Consider the following 20517-nt stretch of genomic DNA (forward strand, 5'->3'; position numbering starts at 1 on the left):
CGGGTCCTGTTACAGCCAATCTCCTCTGTAGGACCCATGGTGTAGAATAAGGATCCAGACCAGTCAGGGCTCCTTGGGGAACTCGGGAGGCGGCCATGCTGGCCACAGATGTTTGGTGCCGAGGTAATAATAAACCTCTCCTGAAAACCATTGACCATGTAACCTCGGACAGTGAATGCCTGCGGCAAGGCTCTGCAGGACGGGCTTGCCTGCGTGTCAGACCAGCACTTCCTCCCACACAGAGGGTCCCTAGTGCCCACAGAGCAGGGGTGGGGGGTGCCGGCACTTTGTTCTGAGTGCAGCCCGTGCAGGCCCTCCACCCAAGGACCTTCCTCGGTGCATACAGGTTCCAGATTTGCCCATCACCCCAGCTGGTTCACATGTATGGAGCCAGGCCTCGATGCCTTACACCAGCCAGTACAGCTCTCGGGCCTGATTCGGCTCAGAGACACCTGCAGGGCTGGTCCAGTAGGTGCCTGCAGGCCTCCCCGTGTCCTCTGCCTCTGGTCAGCTCAGTGGGCATTGGGCCAGCTCACCAGGGCCTGGAAAATCTCCAGACCAGCACCGGCTGACTCAGGCTGAACAAGTCTCACCGTCCTCAAGTCCTGCTTCCCACCTAGGGGATTCTCCTCTACCTGAAAGACCAGATGGATGGTGACCTTCAGAATGATCCAGAAGGTCCCAGCCTCAAAGCTGCTCTGATGGATGGAGTCCTGCTGCTGGGAAAACAGGAGCACAGAGATGATGGTGGGCTGGAGGCTTGGAGGCCACCTGCTCACCTCCTGGGAGGCTGACGCTCCTCCCCACCTGGAGAAGATCCTTGCCAAGACCTCTTAGAGATAGGCTGCCTGGGTGAGAAAGGACCACGAGCTCAGCCTGGCACAGCCCTGGGCACAGCACCCCAGCAAAGCCAGCATCCACCAGTCATTCTATACCCTGCAGCTGGAGCACACACTCTGGAGCAGGGCGCTGGAGCCCTGCAGGCCAGTCATCTAGACCCTGTTTGGGGAGCATCATCTTACAGCCCAGATGGTGGTCATGGAGGTCATGGTCAGCCGGAGGCCAGCCCTGGAGTGGCCAAGGCATTAGACCGCTGTGTGCAATGCTATTAATAGTAAGGAAGGAGACATTGGAGGAAGTCCGGCAGGGCCCCAGCCTCTGTCTCACTCTGATCCCTAGGGAACAGCCTCTGGATGACAGAAGCCAAGGCCTGGACTTGGTCCCTCAGGTGCTGGAGTATCTGCTGCTGTGTGGCCTCAGACAAGTTGCTCAACCTCGCTGAGCTGCCTCATGGCATAAGAGGGACAATCAAACCAGATAATGTTATGTGGGACGTTTTTTTTTTTTGCAAGATCCAAACGGCTGCTTGGTCTTTGTGCAAATAAAGGAAGAATGTCCTTTGTGTCATCCCTCCCCGGTAAGGGGTGGGGGCTCTCAGTCCACCATCCACTGTCCCTCCTTTCTTCTGTGGGGAAGCCTGCTGGGATGTTCTAGACCCCTGCCAAGCAGCCTCGCTCCAGACCCCTTTCAGGGCAGGGCCTGTCCTCGCCCTGGCTGCACGCCAGAGTCACCAGGACTTCTCACAAACTGAGACACCCAGGCCTACACTCTTGACGAGCCTGCCTTGTGGGACCCCTTTGTCCTGAGTAGACCTAGTCTGTATGTACTGTATTTTCTTCAGTCGAAATAGTTATTGCCTGTCTGTCAATCATGGAAGAGTCTGGCCTCAGCTGTACAGACGCACAGCACTGTTCCCAAGGAAGCAGCGTGGCAGTTTTGCATCCAGCCTCTCTGTACTCAGCCCCGAGCCCACGGCACACACACGTGCTCACAGGTGTAACTAGGACACAAGTGTGTGCACATGTGCACACAGCAGAGCCATGCACACACATCACAGACATGCATGCCTGCGCACATGAATCCTTCGTGGAGAATCACTCTCCCACCATTCTGAGGCCCAGGACGCATAAGCCCCTCTCCGAGTCTGCCTTGTGAGGAGAAATGTGTGCAGGAAAGCCTGCCAGGGATGGGGGGAGAAACCTCTCAACCGTGGCTCGTTGCTGTTCTGTTCCCTGGACCCCAGGGTCTGCTCTGCATGGCGGGGAACTCATGGCTGCCCAACAGGGGCCCCATGAGGGGAGGGATGGAAGAGGCACCCACAGGGACAGCCTCAGCAGCAGGCCCTGGGACCTGGCACTCAGGTCCCCGAGGGGCCACCCCCCACCAAGCAGGCAGTCCGGTAGGATAGCTAAGGGCAGCAGTAGGAGGCAAGCTGCCCCCCAGCCTGCCAGTGGCTGCTCAGGAGCCCAGGCCTGGTTTGCACTCCCCGAGGCTCCTTGCAGGCCCAGTTCTTGGATTCCTCATTTCCCAGGAAGGCCTTGCTCCTTCCCTCCCCAGTAAGGGGTTGGGTCTCTCAATCTACCATCCACCGTCCCCCCTTTCTTGGTGAGCTCCCAGTGGGGGAGCCTGCTGGGATGTTCTAGACCCCTGCCGAGTAGCCTCGCTCCAGCCCCCGTTCGGGGCAGGGCCTGCCTGCCCCTACCCTGGCTGCATGCCAGAGTCACTGGGACCTCTCACAAACTGAGATACCCAGGCTACACGCAGGACATTTCATGAGTTGAGGGTGGGCCCAGGCATCAGCATTTTACAAAGACTTTGGGTGTTTCCAGCATAGGGCTGGGATCAGGAGCAAGAACAAGAGCTCAACCCTCAGCGCTATGGCCACAGCAGGTTCTATGCCTTCAACCTCATCCACTCTTGATGGTTTCCACACCTGTGGTTTGGGCATTTTGCATCAAACAAGGACCAGAGAAAGCTTGCAGCTGGCCCACTCTGTCGTGGAAGCCTGGGTCTGGCTGCTCTCAGGGGGGCCAAAGAGGCCCGAGGGGCCTTCAGATCAGCCACGTGGGCCACAGCTCCAGGGCTCCCAGAAGTGAGCCTGGGCTGGGCATCTGCCATGGGACCACCTGTCCACAGGTGTGCCACATCCACTGAGGGCCCAGATGAGGCCCATGTGACCCCCACCTCCAGCCTCCGTCAGTGCCAAAATGAAGGGCTCTTTCTACCGTTAGGGAATTATCGCGTGAACGCAGCCAGGGCTAATCGTAACCAGGGCACGGCTAATCGCAGTGTTGATTATGGAGTCACTATTGATTTTCTCAGAAGCGAACGTTTCTCTCATTTACAACACCTGTTATCTTTTGACTAATAGAAGTGACACTGATGAGTCGAAGTTCATCTCTGGACTCAGCTCCTCCCCAGCCAGAGGGGCGGCACCGCCCCACACAGGTGTGTGATTGCCACTTCTCCTCCACCACACGCTTTAAAAAGTTGTGACTCAAGGGGGAATGTCATTCTGGCCATCACAGTGTGTGGTGTTGAATCTAGAGTAAAACTGCTGGGATGTTTTTTGCTTTGGATTCACTTAAACTTACCCCAAACCTGCTTTTCTTCTCGAGGGGTGCAGGGAAAGACTCCACAAATTTGAACATTTGGACCACACACTAACGTCATAGCCTGGGAACGCATTTCTCGGTAAATCACAGACTTGATGTGAATGTCATGCAGCCCCGTCGTTCAGCTGTGGGACAGAGGATGTGCAGCCAGAATAAGGAACCACCGTGCCCCCTGAGCGGCGCTCTGGGTTTTATCTTGTCGCTTTCCTCAACTCTAAACGCCACGAGAGGATAGAGAATTCCTTCTCCATTGGAAGCCATACCTCCTTTTCTAAGTATTGAGATAAAAAAGGTGTACTTTGGAAAATTTTAAATATAATAGAAAATCCATTTCACTGATCAAGAGATTTGTCTTTCAGGGAAGCTCTCATGTGAGGGAAGGAGGCAGTAATCCATCAGCCCGGTCTGCCCCTCAAATAGATAATCAATTTCCCTGAAAGCATCAATAATCAGAGTGGACATTTATTGCCCCTTGGATGGTTTATCTTTGGGGCTGGGGACAGCAGGGCCGTGATGAATACCAAATCTGCCAGGGAACACAATTAAATGCCGCGAGGATAAAGGATTTTATATCGTGCACCAAAAAAAAAAAGCAATCAAATTCATAATTGAACTCCATCACATGAAATCAGCCATAAATAAATAAATATCACACACACCCCAAAGCGAGGCACTGGAGCCCCATGTTATAGGTCAGGCGACAGTGTTGCCAGCACTGTGTTTGTTTATCTGCCGGGAGTGTGTCCATCTCCCAGTGACCCAGCCGGAGAGTGGGACATGGTCCCCTCCTCCCAGGCAGGCACTCGGGGTGGCCACAGCCAGCTGCTGCTTCTCTTAGTGCAGAGAAAACATTGTCCTGGGCCGAGGTGTACTAACTGGCATCAGAGTTGTGTGCTCATCTGGCTGCCAGCACGGGCAGTCCTGAGGGGCACGGGGAGGCAGAGGAGGTGGGTGACAGGTGGGGTCCAAAGTGTTTTGGGATCCTCAGGACCAGGGAGCCCCTGCATGTCCTGAGAGGAGCACTTGCCCTCTTATCCTCCAGGCAACTGGGGGCTGCATTCAAGGTGACCTTGAGTTGGTCCAGTGAGAGCTTTAGGCGGGCCTCTCAAACCCTGGACCTGGGGGTTCTTGTCTCTGGGAAATGTGCTCATTTCCTACTGGACACAGTGTTAGGGGACTCCGGTGGGGGGGCAGTTGGCCTCTCAAACCCTGGACCTGGGGGTTCTTGTCTCTGGGAAATGTGCTCATTTCCTACTGGACACAGTGTTAGGGGACTCCGGTGGGGGGGCAGTTGGACCCCCTCTTGGGGCAGAACTGCAGAGCTAAAAGAGGGGGACAGAGGGCGTTGCCTGCCCATCTGGTGCTGGATTTCTGGGGGAAGGAAAGGGGTGCTGGTTCCGGTTCAGGTCTGTTTGGACTTCATGAGCTTGATTTTTGAAAGAGCCTTGAACACATTAGCGTTTAAGGTCATATACACTTGGCAAAATGTGGCTTTCAGTTTGGAAGGGAAAAAAGGCATAAAGGGCATTTTGGACACAAAATAGTTCTTTAAAACAGCATTTTGATGAGTTAAGTATAAATAAATCAGAAACACACGGATTTCATTTCCTTTAAAATACCCGAGGGCTCAAACACTAGCGGGAAAAGTGCCTGGCAACGGCGGTTTGGGATTTTGACAAACCCAAATATTTTGAAGAGGTTTCTGCAGTGTTTGCACCCAGGTCTCCTCGTCTGCCCTGCCTTCATGTGAGCACCCAGTGGACTCGTGCCCACCTGCCTGTGATGGGCACGTAGTCCATGTGCGTGTGCGTCTGTGTGTGTGTGCGTTCATGCGTGTGTGGGCAAGTGCGTGAGGACAGGCAGCAGAGAATAACAGCAAGGATGACCAGAAAAGAGATAAGCCTTTGAGACTTAAAGCATTCAAACTTTATTTTGAGATGGAATGGGGAAATAAAAAGCCTGAGAAACTAACTTGATGGCGTTGAGAAAAGGCTCCATCCATCTACAATGGGCCCTGGGATGAAGTCAGGGAGGTCTGCTCATTGTCTGAACATCTGGGCTGCAAGTGAGAACCCCAGCTCCACCCCTGAAAGTGTCAGATCTAGGGAAGAGCTCCTGGACCAGCCAGATGTGTGAGCTGGGCGGACACAGCCAGTGGGCCACAGGCACCACTGGGCCTTGCAGGGGGGCCGTCACCTCTGTGGGCCAGTGGGGTTCGGTGTGGGTGGTCTGCCTTTATCTGTGCTCCTGGGGTGCGGGGACAGCCAGTCTGGGTCACTGCTGTGGCTTCACTTGAGACAACCTGGCCCGGGGGGGTGTGGGCGGTGCTGGGCAGGTAGGCTGATTCCAGGGTGCTTTGATGAAACACCAGCTTCCCTGCTTAGGTGATTCAGGGGCCAGGAGGAAAGGCAGAGGCCATCTTCCTTCCCATCCAAGCTGGAGGGTAGTCGGCGGGGAGATGCTCCGGACAATCCTTGGTGATGAGTTTTCTGGTCTCATGAATAAACACAAATCGAGGAAGAGCTCGTGGAGCAGTCACTCTTAGTCCCACAGCTTGCTCCGTACTTTTACAAACTACTGAAGTTTGGGACTCCCAAAGGGGAGCACAGACGCACACCATGGTTGCTTCCAACACGTGGCCCTCTTGGTGAACCCCCAAGCCCAATTGCTCAGATAGGGCGTGAGCTGGTTCTCGAGTCCTGGGTGCAGTGCACACACACAGCCTGAAGCCTGCAGCTCTTATCTAGAACATCTGGCCCCTTCGCAGCTGTCTCCGAGACTCTGAGACTGGGCTGTTCACTCAGAGACGTAAACAGAGGAGCTGCCCGCCAAGGCCGGCCCTGACACGGCACTCCTCACAGTGTTCCTCTTGGCGTTCGATTAGAAAAAGAAAAAAAAACTTGCAATCAATACTCAAAGTTGGATTTTGAGCTTTTCTGCAAAACTGGGCTTGGAGTGTTTAATAACAAGGTTCCTCACTGCTTGGCCTCTAGGTTTATAATAAAAATAAATATTTCCCCTTCCTGATGTTGAAGGCAATGCCAACTGCAGGGAGGAGCTTGGAGGCGAGAGGAAGCAATTGGAGACGGTTAAATGCCGCAAACATAAGCCCCCGGGGGTCTTCGGGGGCTGGGTACCTTGACAGGACCCCAGGGATCGAGAATGTTCCCAGCTGAGTTCCGACCTCTTCTCTAATTGTACAGTGTAAACTAATCAGCATCCAATGCCTTTTCTCTTTATGACCAAGACAGAACAAAGCCTCAAATTACTAATTACACAAATACAGTGTCTTTTGCTAATTGGATTGGTTAATGTTAGTTAATAAAGCACTTTAAAGATAGGCATGTGGTATGAAAGAGGCAATTCATACGTTTAATAATAGGCTAATAACTGTCAGTGATGGCTAATCAGCCCTTGTCGCATGTACCGACCGTCGGACTCTCTTTCCAGGCCTTTGGACGGCTGGTACAAATTAATGCCTTCACAGGAGCCAGCAGGCCCGGGAGCCCCTGTCCATCTGCAGCTCGCACCCTTTCCACCCCGTGAGGGCTTGGCAGTGCCTGCTGACCACAACCCCGGTGGCGGTTTGGGGCGTTCATCCTCTAAGGAAAACCGAAGCTCTGTTATTTCTATTATTTATGAAAGAGCCTTTGGTTAAACGATTAGGAAGAGGAACCAGAGGCCTGCGTCCTCATCCCGAGGCCAGAGGCTGAGCCGTGTTACTCGGTGACCCTGGGCAAGCTCTTTGACCTTCACAGGCCTCAGTCAACTCAGCTGGAAAATCAAGTGAAAGGACTGTAGTGTCTCAGGCAGGAGCTGCTGAGTGGAGGTGCATGGAGAGCAGACTGTGACAGCCCCGAGTGCAGAGGCCTGACAGTAGAGGGTCTACCGCGCCCACTCAGAGCCAACGCCAAAAGGAAATCAGGCTTTGTGGACCCCCAAATCGGGCCCCAGGACCTGGCTCTCCGGGCCCCACTCAGGACTGGCTGGGTGAGATGCAAAGACCAGGTTCCCTTGTTTCTGGCCATGAAAAGCTTCCTCCTCTTCCTCCACGAAGAGCACCTGAGGGCAGGTGCTAGTCTGCGGTCGACTATGGAGCTGGCATTCTGTCCTGGCTCCCACACCCACAGGCACCCCGTGGGTCAGGTTTACACTCATCTGGTCCTCTGTTTCAAGATGTGGCCTCCTTGCTATATGCAAAGTTTTATCGATTCATCCAAGCAAATCTTTTTCTGTTAGAGGAAAATCAGACCAGAACAAATCACCTGCCGCGAGCTGCCCGGTGAGCTGGCATCACCAACTTCATCCACAGGGACCCCCTCTTCCAAAGCATCCCAAGGAAGGGGGGTCTGTCCAAGTCCAAGGGCACTTCCCAGGAGCGGAAGCCTGGAGAAGCCCCGGGTTTCCAGGGAGGAAACTTGAACAATCAAGTGTGCGCAGATATGTTTGCTCCTGTAAATGAAATGCCCCAGGTGTGGATCTGGGGGAGGAAAGTGACCCAAAGTTCTGCTTCCATCTGCTCGGCGGCTCTGCTAAGCTGGCAGCCCACACTGAGCAGAATCTGTCTGCAAGAACATGAATGAGCCGTAATCAGGACCGTTAAACCAAACCAAGCACCAAAGTGAGGCTGCAGAGACAAAGGGCTCACCCATCTCCCGGGTCCTGAACAGGGACTGGGGAGGGGTCATGCTATCCAGTGTGGGCAAAGGGGCCACTGGTACAGGGGCCCATCTCACTCCTCACCCCAAGTACTGAGAAGTGGGACTTGTTTGTATGGACTTGTTTTTTCTGAGTAGAGCTGGCCCAGCTTGAACCACAGGCCAAGCTGAGGCCACTTGGGCGTCCATGCTTGAAGTTTCACCTTGAGGAGCTCAGGCTGTCCTGGCCCAGGAGCCCCCCCTCCCCCGCAAGTGCAGACCTGCTGAGCTCTGCTGGTCGGACTTGGGTCTCTGTCTCTGCGCCCCACCACCCCCGAGGACACTGGCTCCCCAGGGCCCCTGCCAGGTGGATTCTCGGGGGGCTGCTTGCACTGTCTCTGTCTCCCCACTCCCTCAGCCCCGTCTCTGTCTACTCCATCTCTCTCCTTCTGTCTCTCTCTGTTTCTTTCTCCCTCTGTCTCTGTCTCCCTGTGTCTGTCTCTTTCCCATCTAGGTCTCTATCTTTGCTTCTCTGCCTCTGTCTCCCACATCTCTCTCTGCCTCTGTCTCCTCCATCTCCTCCTGTCTCTGTTTCCCAAACTGGGTATGGGGCATGCTGGGCACCGCCCCCACCCCCAGCACAGGCAGCACTTGCTCAGACCTTGTGTGGTTCACATCCTGGCTGACCTCAGTTCTCTTCTCAGTCTTTGGAAAAAGCAAATAAATTATGCTGCTGAACAAAATCTCCCAACTCCAAGAATAGAGCTTTAAAAATCCTACCAAGAAAATTTCTGAGGATGCGGTCAATGTTTCCCTGAGGCCATGTTCTCCCAGGCATGGGCTGGGTGGACTGTCCCTGGCCACGCTGATGGCCCGCAGACCAGCTCAGAGCTGTGGGGCAGGACCAGAGAGGTACGTGGCCCTGCAGGGCCCCCGAGTACCCTCCCGAGCACACATCCCCACACAGCCCTGGGGACACACATGCCCCTGTGCCCACTCTGCACCTTGCATTAGTGGAGGTCAGTTCTCCGAGACCATCCCACAGGCAGAGGGTGACCTTGTCATGTTAAAGTGACAGGCACAGCAGTAAGCTTATCAATGTGACCCCATCACGTGGCTCAAGCCTGTGTCCACTCTTGCTGCAGACCCCATGACTGATGGGCGCCGTCCCTCCAGGTCCACGGACAGGGTTCCAGATGCCCAGGCTTACCTCTGGCCGTTGCAGGAAAACCAGAGAAGAGTTGAAGAGGCTCTTGCTTTGCTCTCAGGACTGAAAGCAGGAAGGAAGGCAGCAGCTGTGCAGGTGTCCTGAGGTTTTGGCTGCTGGACTCAGGCCCCCAGGAGAGCAGTGGGATCCAGTCCTCAGGGGTGGGGGGCGATGTGGGGGTGATCTGTGCTCTCTGCATGGATGCGACCTCCTCTGCACCAGTGACTCATTAGAAAGAGGAGACACGGTCCACGCGGAGTAAAGTCACAGTCCATGCAGAAGTCAGGATGCTCAGTAGGTGCTTCGAGTGCCTGTGTGTCACTGGTGATCACGTTCTCCACGCTTCTGGGTGTGTCACTGTGGCCCGAGGTGGGACAGGCACGTCCCCAGGTCCCTGCAATGTCGTCATAAAGTGGAGTTGACAGAGGACAGTTTCAGGCACCGACCTCCCCTCCTGAGGTCTTGGGAGCCAGAACTGCCTGTGTGACAGCCCAGGTCCATCCCTGACCATCCAGGTGGCTCTCCAAAAAGCAGTGGCGGCAAGGGTGCGATCGGAGCGCCATCCAGGTTCCCTGGTGTCATGAGGACACACCCCCTACCCACACTTCCCGAGGCCCCCACACTTCCCATTGAGAATCTCAATGAGGCAGGCCCTGGTGGCCACCAGGCCCGACCCCGGGAAGGGTCTCCCCATCTCAGGGGAGGTAAACGTTCCAGGATACTGAGGGGCTCGAGATAGAAATCCCAGCGGGGGGTTTGGAGATTTCCCTTGTGACAACTCTGAGCACATCTTGTTGGAAAACAGGAAAAAAAGAAAGAAAGACAAGGAACAGGGTGGTTTCAAACTGCTTCCAATTTCACACCGTCTCTTCCCGGCAGGAGGCTGCAGCTGAGAATGCGCTCTGGGCGGGGGCCGGGCCGGCCGGGCAGCCGTGGCAGCTGTCTGCAGGATCAGGTGTTCTGGGAACCCAGCTCTCTAGCTGCCCCGTGTCTTGGTCACTGAGCAGAGCCTGGGGACAGGGGAACCTCCTCCAAGCTCACACAGCTTGTGTGTGTTCGGGAAGCATTGTGCCCACATCTCCGAGGACGTGAGACCTCCCACCTTCATCCTCCGGCCACAGTGTCTTCGCTGGGCTTCTACTGAGGACCAGACAGTAACAGGCGGGCTTTTTGTTCCACGAGCCATCCCGTCTTATGTTCTGTATTTTCACCACCCTTTGTCATGTAATGGGCCTCATAGCTCACAGGACATGGGGACACAGGCCACAGGCTAGATTTACCCCGCCAACCCTGCCAGAGGCCAGGGCAGCCCAGGAGGCCCTCTACTCCCTGCTGTGGTCTCTGAGCCCCCTTCTTAGTGGCTACTCCCCTCCCCCCACCCCAGGAGGGGGTCTCGGTGTCTGAGCCTGGATGGTCACACACAACATGGGAATTTACTTCCTCAGCAGGGCATCACTGTGCTCCTGAGGAACAGCCTGGTGCAGCACACATTCACATGCCCCCAATTCTCAGACGAGCAAGTCGAGGCTGGTGAGCGGGACCACATAGGTACCAAGTACAGAAGAGTCATCTCTGAGCTAGGAATCTCCGTGTTGCTTTGAGGCCTCTCCCGCCAGGCCAGGCACCTGAGGGAGGAGGGTCCAGCTGATGTCCCATGTCAGTCAGGAAGCCCTGAGAGGTGTCCCCAGAACAGGGACAGGCGGCCTGAGCCATGGGCTTGGCTGAGTCTGGGAAGTCCTCCCGAATTCCCTCCTGACCCTGAGCTGGAAATGCAGAAGGAGGGGGCCCTGGGGCAGGAGGTTGCTTGGGAATCTGAGGCCAAGTGGGGGTGGGTGGGCTGGCCTTGCTCTGCTCGTTCACCCTGCCCCCCAGAGAGCAAGCCAGGGCCCTGGGGGCTCCTGGCTGCATGGCAGTTGCGTGGATGCTGCAGGATTCCAGAGGCTGCCCATTTTTCACAGCGGATCAGCACGGAATTCCTTGACACAGCTGCTGCTGTAATTGGGTCCCATTAGGAAAGTGTGCGGTCTTGTTCAGCGGCTCCCCCCCGCCCACCGCCCCCATGCACGGTGGTCTCGAGTTAGCGCAGCAGCTGTGACTGAAGCCTGGCTCTCGGGCTCTGCCGCGCTGTCTCCTCCCCCCAGATTGGAAACATCCCTTTGTGGGAGAGAGAACCCGGCTCCTTTTCTCACCCTCCCTTCTCTCCTCCTCACTGCTCCCCACCCACACCCCAAATGGAGCCAGTTCTGTGGAGGCCACACAACCTCCCAAGGGCTCCTGTGCAGCCTGGTTGGAATCCCAGCTGTGTGATGCTGGATGAAGAAATCGACCTCTCTGAGCTCAGCGGGCAAATGGGCATTGCTAGAGATTATAGTGCCTCTGCAGTTGACAGTTTGGCTCCTATTACTGTCATTGCTACCTTATTACTGTCGGTAATGGAAATGATGTACCTCTGGCTTCGCCAGCTTGGAAAGTGGCCATCCTCAAAGTGAGAGGATCCTCAAATATTTGCAGAGTGAAGACCTGGACTAATTAAAGGGTGAGGATTGGATGAGGCCAGAATTGGATGGGGACGGGCCTTCTGCCCTGAGGTCATTGCCCCACAGGCACAGGGGCCACCAGGAGCTGCCTTTCCACATCATGTCTTTCACTTCTTTGTGCCTTTGTGCTGCCTGACGTGACTGTGGGAGTTGAAATGTGCGCTGAAATGTGGGGTGATCACTTCTGACCTGCTCACCTTTGAGTTATTAAAGGTGACCCCAAACCCCAGTGGGAGGGGTGAGAATTCAGTGGCCAAGAAAAGCCTGAATCCCAAGGGATTCATGGTAGGGGGGTGGGATCGTCACATTTCAGCATCAGTCCATTTCTACCCCCGACCCCAACCTTGGGTCTCAAGACGTCAGACATGCGTGTGTCAAGCAGTCATTGCCGGGATCCTTGACCCTTTCTTCCTCACTTATGATTATTAAAGATCATCTAACAAACAAGTTATCGATAAGCAGGGTCAGGCTGTAGTGCATTAATATGATTCTGTCAATACGCAGGTTATTTCTATAACTAAAAAGGGTTGAGGATAAAAGACAAATGTACATGTAGAACCGATAATTGACCTGTGATTTATTTCCCCCTCGGGAGATGCTGAGGTGCAGAGTTACTGGGCTGTGGGGTCCCTCAGGCAGCTTCTCCAAGATGGGCTGTCATCCAGGTATCTGGGCGAAGTTGGGCTATGAGGCTATCGGAAGGCCAGGAAGCAGGTCACACCCGACCTACAGGGGTCCTGGGAGGATGGATTTTCAGACACGAATGGGCAGAGCCACCTCCAGTTTGCAATGGGCGGAGCCTGGTGTTGTTCAAGTGAATGGGATTGAGCACAGCCGGGAAGCCACAGGAGGCAAGTCCTACACAGGCCTGACACCCGCAATGGATGAACAGTGCTCTGGGGCTGCAGAAGGGTCAGCCACTTGGGGACTCCGGATTTTTGGAACATGAAAGAACATTCTAGAAAATTCAGGACTCTTCCGCAGGCATCCAAGCCCACATGCTTCTTCTAGCTATTGGCTTCTACCTCTTGAACCCAGACCCTCAGGAGGAAACTCTGGTCCCTAATCCAGGAACAGATAGTTCTGCGAAACCTTCTCCTGGTTTCTGGAGGCAAGTGTCCAGTTCCCGGAGCTGGCTATCGCGAGGCCCCTGGACACACCAGTGGTTCCTTTTCTAAGACTGAAAGTTACAGCTTGTCACGAGTCATTGATTGGATGTGCCGCAGGTCACCCTGCTCTTATGATTTACATGCACTTCCCCTGAGGACATCAATCCTCCAGAAGCAGGAGGAGGAAGCTGTCCCCCGAGGGCAGGGGCGACACTGGACATGTATCTCCTCAGGACAAGGGACTGCGGAGCCCCGGCCTGGGCTCAGCCCTCAGCTCACCACCTGGCACAGGAGAGGCTCGGACCATGACACAGTGTGGACCCAGCAGTTTCCTCCTGCCACTCCTGCCTGGTCAGCGCCCCCACCCTAGCTCCCTCATGGCCTGGGCTGTCAGCCTGTTCTTTCTGTGTCCAGAGCTCAGCTGGACAGGAGCCCCCAGGTAGCACCTCTGGGAAAGAACTCCCTTTGGGACCAGGACAAGAGGGCAGGGGCTCCTAGGCTGGGTCAGGGCTGAATCCAGCCCTCCCAGTTCAGAGAGTGGTGACAGAAAGGGCTGAACAGCATCTAGGGACTCGGGCTCTGAGACCCTGAGCGACCCAGTGTATGCAGAGCCTGTTTCGGGCCTGGGGGAGAATTCAGAGCCTTGGTTGGCAGGGTTCTGCCAGAGGTTGGGTGTCCTGAGCTGGGGTAACCTGCACCTCTTCTCTCTTGAAAGGAATAGCTTTAGGGGTCAGACCAGGGGAGCAGGAATCCTTCCAAGTAATCCTCCCAGACAACCGCCACCGCAAAGGAGGGTGGTCATCCTAAGCCCTGCCCCCAGCTCGGCTCGTGTTCCCCCATGGCATCAGAGCCTTGTGTCTCAGCCCTGGGAGCCTAGGGGAAAGGCCTAGGGAGGGCCTGGGTCAGTTGCTGCCTGGGCCAGGAGCTGGCAGGAGTGAGAGACAAGACCCCTACCCAGATGGTTCAGAGGGGCCTGTGTTTCCAAGTTAAGGATCAAGGAATTGCCCTCTGCTGGGGGAGCGCTTTCAGTGAGGACAGATCAGGCACTGAGCTGTTAACAAGGTGGCTTATGGATGGGAAGGGGTTGGGGCACTGGGGGTGGGGGGCACTGCCCTTATTTCTCTGCAGGCCAGGTGCAGGGGGAACCCTGCTCTGTCAGGCGCCTGGGTGACCAGGAACCAGAGGCCAGGCAGGTGAGCACCTGGGCTGCCTCCAGTCATTCCTTTAAGAAGAAGCTGCCCCGTCCCACTCTCTGTCCATGCCCCTGACCCATCCTCTCAATCCCTGAGGGGCCGACAGCTCCCACCTCTGCCCTCCCTCACCGTTGTGCACATGTGGGAAGGTTAATCTACCTCTCTGAGCAGCTTTCTCATCTGTAAAGACTGTGGTGACAGCTCTTCCTCAGGTGTTCTGAATTTAATGCCTAGTGTGAGCCCAACTGGAGAAGACTCTTGAGAGTGCCTTAGACAGCAAGGTGATCAACCAGTCAATCCTGAAGGAAATCAACCCTGAATATTCATTGGAAGGACTGAAGCTGAAGCTCCGATACTTTGGTCATTTGATGCAAAGAGCTGACTTATTGGAAAAGACCCTGATCTTGGGAAAGATTGAAGGCAGATGGAGAAGGGGCGACAGAGGCTGAGATGGTTGGGTGGCATCACCAGCTCAAAGAACGTGAGTTTGAGCAAACTCTAGGAGATAGTGAAAGACACGGAAGCCTGGTGTGCTGTAGTTCATGGGGTTGCAGTCAGGCACGACTTAGTGACTGAACCACAATAGGGAGTCCACCATGGCCCCTGGCCCTCCCGGTCCTCTGTTCTCTGCTGTTTCACTGGTGTTCCTTTGGGCAGCCTCTTACAGGTCCCCAGCTGGTGGTGGGGAATGGGGCCCAGCACCTGAGCTCTGTCCAGTGACCCCTCCAGCCCACCGCCACCCCACCCCCTCACCAGCCCAGAGCCCACCACAGCTCATCAGCACAAGTTGAGCAGGGAAGACCCATGGACTGAAACCACCTAGAGTCCAGGCCTTACACAAGGTGGCCCTCCCTCCCCCGCTGTGCGGATCCTCCTTCCTTCTCTGCTCCCTGCCCCCCATCCAGCTGCCGGCCAGCACCCACATCCATATTCTCCCTCAGAAGCAAATTGAACCCCCGCCTGGGACTTGAGGACTCCCATGGGCCTCTCTGCACCTGGTGGCCGCTTCCCATCTCCGGGCCAGCTCTTCTGCCCCTGCCCCCAACCCTGCTCCCCTCCAATTCCACTTTCTCAGGGGGCCTCTGTGTTCATGCTGATGTTGGAGGACACAGTGGGCTTGAGCCACTGCCTTGTCCCCAGAGTAGCTGATGCTGGGACAACATGGTTTTAAGATTTCTTTGAATGCCTCTGAGGCGCTTTCCAGGGTGCAGTGCAGACAAAAGGCATCCAGTGCTGCTTCTGGAAGGAGGCTGTGAGGGGCCCAAGACAGATTAGACCATAAACCTGGTGTAGGGGGAGAGATTTGTTCACTTACTCAGTCGTCCATCCTGGAGAAGGGAAGGTGTGGTCACCTGATAGCCGCGGGCCAGGCGGCGTGTGCAGCAGAGGGGCTTGTGCCCATGGTCCGGGGGGGTTTGCCAGCAGACAGAGTGTTCTGGGCACATCTGACAGCAGCAAGCCGTGCCCAGAGCTCTGGGGCCATGCAGGGCCGTGTGGGCCAGGAAGAGCTGTTCGCCCTAGACTCGTGCTAATGAGGCCCTGCCACTCCACAGAGGTGGAGACAGAGGCCCCCACTCCTGGCCGGCCGGGTGGGGGTTCTGCGGAAATTGGGGTGAGTCTAGCTGAAGCCCTTGCACGGAGCCCTGGTTTTTTGTTGGCCAACAGAGAAAGCAGGCAAGGTGGGACTTGACTATCACTCAAGCTGGGCTGGTTCCTCCTGTCTGACCCGGGGATGGTGGGGCTCTCAGGACCCTGACTTCAGGGTCCTGAGCAGGAGGCTTGGGAAATGTCTCCTGGGAGGGGAGAGGAGGGCGGAGATGCAGGGCTGGGAATGTAAACAGCGTGCCGAGGAGACCTATATGCGTTTCGGGCTGGGCCCTCTGAAGGAGCCTGGGTCCTTTTTCGTGCTGTACTTGACTGTGTAAATATTTTTCTTAGGAGTAAAGAGAGAGTCTCCATTCATTGGGTAGGATCTCACTTGAAAGAACTGAGAAGTATCTGTTTAGCCATAAAAGCGAAAAACAGTGTCCAAGGCGCCTTTCAAAAAAATCATTTCTGTAGCTCAAACACAGCCAAGCAGAGTTTTTTTTTCCTTTTTTTTTTTAATGCAAAAAATAAATAAATATGACCCACTCCCAGTTGAGAGCTCAAGAGTTTGTGTCAACACCGTTGGAGCCTTTGCTCTGGGAGCCAGAGCGGGCTGGCCAGTGACTAACTGCCCTGATGGTTCCTAGGGGCGCTGCCAGCAGGACACCACCCAGGCCACACCGCCGAGGGGGTGGCGGGGGGCTCCTGCGAGCTTCTGGCTGGGGTTCAGGTGTGACTCTGGTCAGAAGGGTCGGCGTGTGGCTCCCTTCCACCCAACGCACCACCCGGCAGCCTCCCAGCCTGTTCCTCTGGATTCAGGAAGCTGGACTCGGACGTGGCTGCCAGCACCCCAGCAGCTCTTTGACCTTTGCCCTGTCACTCTAACTCCCAAGATTCTGTCTCCTATCTCTAAAGCTAGGGTAACCCCAGCTTGAGCCCAGATGGGGCTACCGTAAGCAGGACGGGGGAGCCGCCTTGGAGGTGCCCAGGAAGCAACCCCCCACCCAGAACCCCTGAAGGACTGCCTGCACTGTCCTCCGGTCACCGCTACAGCCCAGCACCAGCCACTGCGGCATTTATACCAGGGAATGTGGCCATCATGGTAGGACTTGGACTTGGACTTGGTCAGAAAACTCAGCCTGAGAATTGTTCTTGAAAAAGCTCGTCTTCCCAGGACGGGAGGATGCACACGTGAGGCTGTGGGTATTCTTTGCAGGGATTAAGATGAGCTGACAACAGGGTGGTTTGATGGATTCTGATCAGCAGTTCATTGGGTCCATTTGAGGGCACTGCTTATTTGGTCTAAAACCCTTCTATGACGGGAGGCCATGTGTGGTACAAAGCAGCTCACCACGGGTTGGGGCTGGTGGTCACCAGCTTCGGGCTTGACCTGTCTGCCTGGAATGTGTCCCCCAGTTTTCTAGAGTGTGGCAGCATGAGGCTCAGGGCCAGGCCAGCATGGGAGGGGGCTCCTTCCATCAACCCCTGGGGCCCCTGCCCCACCTCCCAGGACAGCCTTGGGCAGTGACCTACACAGACGGCCCTAGCCCAGCCCACAGAGGCCCATTCAAGGGGAGGGGCCTTGTAATCATCTTTTAGCCACTTCTAGACACAAATACACCTCTTTGGGTAGGTAGAAATGTGGCTTTAGCATTGGACAGAGAGGAACAGGGTAGAGAGGCCTGGGCGTCAAAGCCAAGAGGAAGAGGTCAATAAGTGAGAACACTTGATGACCTCTTGGACCACAGGCCGGACTGGAGGCAGGGGCACTTCATCTGTTTCTCTCTGGTTTTGGAAGCCACGTGTTTGGAGCTCCATCTGGGTTTCCTCCTGTTTGTACGTTTTCAGATCCTGTAATAACAGACTATTTTGAAGGGAGAGAAACCTTCTGGGATTCGTTTGTGACACCGAGCAGAAAGCCTAGCCCCCTCAGGGGACACGCCAGAACTCCAGAGCTGTGAGCATATGGATGTCTGTGTATGTGTGTCTCCTCTGGGCTGACTTTTCGGAGAACAGAGGCTATTTATTTTAAGAGTCAAAAAAAGATGCTTTGAGCAACCCCACTTAGCTCAGTCCTGGCACCGAGACCCTTGAGAGGAGCAAATGCTCCAGGTCAAACCTCACTTTTTTGGCTAAACTGCTTAATCAAAACACACCTAATACTTCTGCTGGTGCGGAGACGGGCTTGAGAGCAGAGACCACCACTGCCAACAGCCGGCTGGCCAGCAGTGCCTGTGCCGAGGGCTCGGCAAGCAAAATAAAGAGGGTTTTCAGCAAAGCGGCGGACTTGGCAGCGAGAAGGCTGGGACAGAGGCTCCAGAAGGGGTGCGTGGGGCAGACTTTCACCCGAGGTCAGCGAGTCAGTGAAGAGCAGGGGTGATGGTGGTCACACCTGCCAAGGTGGCTGTCACATCAGGGGGAGTGGGAGGCAGAGAGAAGTTGCTAGGACAGGATGGTCCTGGGACCCACTCAGATCTCCTGGCAGGAGGAAGACTTCCTCTGTATGGGAGTGTCGGCCAGCTTGGGCTTAACGCCCCCAGCTCTCTCTGCATCACACGGTTGGATGGGGCTCTATTCTGCAGCTGAATCACCCCAAGCTGGGCCTGTCCAAGGGGAGCCCAGGGCCAGGCTCCAAGGAGCAGTAGAGGAACCCTCATCTGCCTGGCCCCACCAGCCTGGCCCTACCAGCCTGGCCCTGCACTGAGAGCCTCCTCTGTCCGATCTCTCTTGCTCCGCGTGTTGCACTGGCATCTTGACCTTCGAGGATGGTACCGTTGGAACACCCACTTCTGTACCCTCAGCCTGGAGTTTTGCCACCAGCACAGGCCCTCGAGCCATGGGCAGGAACCGCTCTGAGCACTCTTGTCTCCCAAAAGCAGCCTCCGGTTTCCAGCTGCCCCCCAAATCAATAGCGACTGTGGCAGTGCCATGAGCTGGGCCTGGCTGAGAAGTCCAGCTCCTCAGTGTCCCCAGGACAGTGGCCTGGTGGTCAGCATGCTTGCTGGGCGTCTCTGCAGGAGGTCCCCAAGGCCCCTTCCCTGGGAGGGGTCGCAGCAGCAAGGCAACGAGGAGTGGCGTCGCCAGGTCTTCAGGCTCAGGCTCCTCCATGGCAGGCTTTGGGTGGGGACCTGCTTTGTCCTTCACAAGGGGACAGGACCAGGGAATGGGAGTCACTCGGATGGGGGTCCCCTTCCGCAGTTTTGTCCTGGCCCTGAAGACTGTGAGGCTTAGAAAAATTAACACACAGTGTTTCTCCCTCTGATTCAAGCCACCCTGTCATAAGGGGCAAGTGGGTGAACTGCAGGACTCGGGACCCATGCTGGGACCTTCATTTCTGCGTAATGCTGACAAGGGTCTCCAGGTGGGGTGCAGGCCTGAGCAACCTGGAGGAGGAGAGTGGTCCCTCTCCCTCCCTGGGGAGCACGTCCTCTTCCTGGACAACACAGGCTCTCCTGGTACCCAGGTGGTCTGCCTCTCTTCTGTCCCAGGGCTGCCCGGGCTCCAGCCACCCTTCTTGGCTCTGAATTTGGGAGTGAAAAGCAGACAGACAAGAGGACTGCCTCACTGGCCCGTCTGCTGGCAGAGCTTAGCCCCCAGGGCTGAAGCTAGCTTGTCTCCCCTGGGGCCTGTCCGCCTGGGTCCGGTGGGGCCTGAGCACCTAGGTGCCTGGCCTCTCACTGGCCCTTCTGGAGAGACTTCCCTGGTGTGTCCGTGTCTGCCTCTTCTGCCTCATTCTCTGTTTTCACTCCTAGTCGCATTCCAAACCACAACTTCAGAATCTATTAAAAGAAACATAAAATCCCCAATTGGTTAGAATTCTCAACATTTAAAAATATGACTTATTGTTATTACAGCTGAGTCTGGGCAGATCTGCCAGCATTTGGAACAGAGCGTCTTGGTCCTCTGACCTGACCTGCATGGGCACTGGTGGGCACTCTGCTCCGAGCGTGTCATTCAAGAAGCAGTGGTGTCATTATAAGGGGAGGGGGAGCAAAACCCCTGGGTTTGACCCCATTTCTCTTCTTATTCTCCAAATATTGGTTTCCATCTTGGTTTCTATTCTTATATAAATGACGTCACAAATTTATATACGTGTTTGTGCAGAGTACTTGTGATCCAAAAGGGAAAATCCCATTGATGCTGCTAATTTGTCAGTTTGCATAGCTTAGAAAGGGCTCTGGGGCCTGTCACTGAAACATCACCCTCTGGTGTGGAACTGGGTGGTTTTGAGGAGGAGATGCCAGCCAGGCAAAATGCTACAGCTCTTCAGAGCTGAGCCAAGGAAAGCTCCAAGTCAAAGCCGTTGGGTGGAAGAAAGACCCAGGGTGGCTGGCACTTTCCTCGATGCCCCAAGCCCATGTCCATGGGCGGGATGGCGGTGGGAGGAGGGAAGACTTGCTGCTGCTGCCACTGCCCACTGCTGGGGTAGGGGCTCACCCCAAGAAACAGGGAAGGAGCCCCTTACCCATTTCAAGCACCGCAGTGCTCCTAGCCACACGTGCAGTCTGTACCCAGTCACCACAGTGAGCTCCAGAGTGTGGCCGAGCTCCACGGTGTGGTTCCTCCCTGTGATCAGGGAGATCCCCAGTTCTCTTATTATGGAGAAGCCACCCACCTTACCCCTATTATTTCAGAGCTTGCTCGCTCTGCTCGCATGTGTATAGCCCACTGTAGCCCACCGTGATCAGTCGGAAACTAACAACCCTTTTCCAAATTGTTTTGCAGCAAATGCTGACGGATGCGGAGGTGTCATCGCAAGAGGGCTGCATCCAAAAGGTAGGCAAGCTGGTTC

The 20517-nt window shown here is 55.5% G+C and overlaps 1 protein-coding gene across 2 annotated transcripts in view; it reads left to right on the forward strand.

Annotated features, from left to right (window-relative positions):
• The window catches only part of PRDM16 (PR/SET domain 16), a 338801-nt gene that overhangs the window by 139290 nt on the left and 178994 nt on the right, over positions 1-20517 (forward strand). For both annotated transcript variants that reach the window (XM_040264180.1, XM_040264181.1), the window contains exon 3: positions 20451-20501. In XM_040264180.1, coding sequence (XP_040120114.1) covers positions 20451-20501 — 51 coding nt within the window. The remainder of the gene's footprint in view (positions 1-20450; positions 20502-20517) is intronic.

Source organism: Oryx dammah, unplaced genomic scaffold (assembly GCF_014754425.2).
Source record: "Oryx dammah isolate SB20612 unplaced genomic scaffold, SCBI_Odam_1.1 HiC_scaffold_21, whole genome shotgun sequence".
NCBI classification, from domain to species: domain Eukaryota; kingdom Metazoa; phylum Chordata; class Mammalia; order Artiodactyla; family Bovidae; genus Oryx; species Oryx dammah.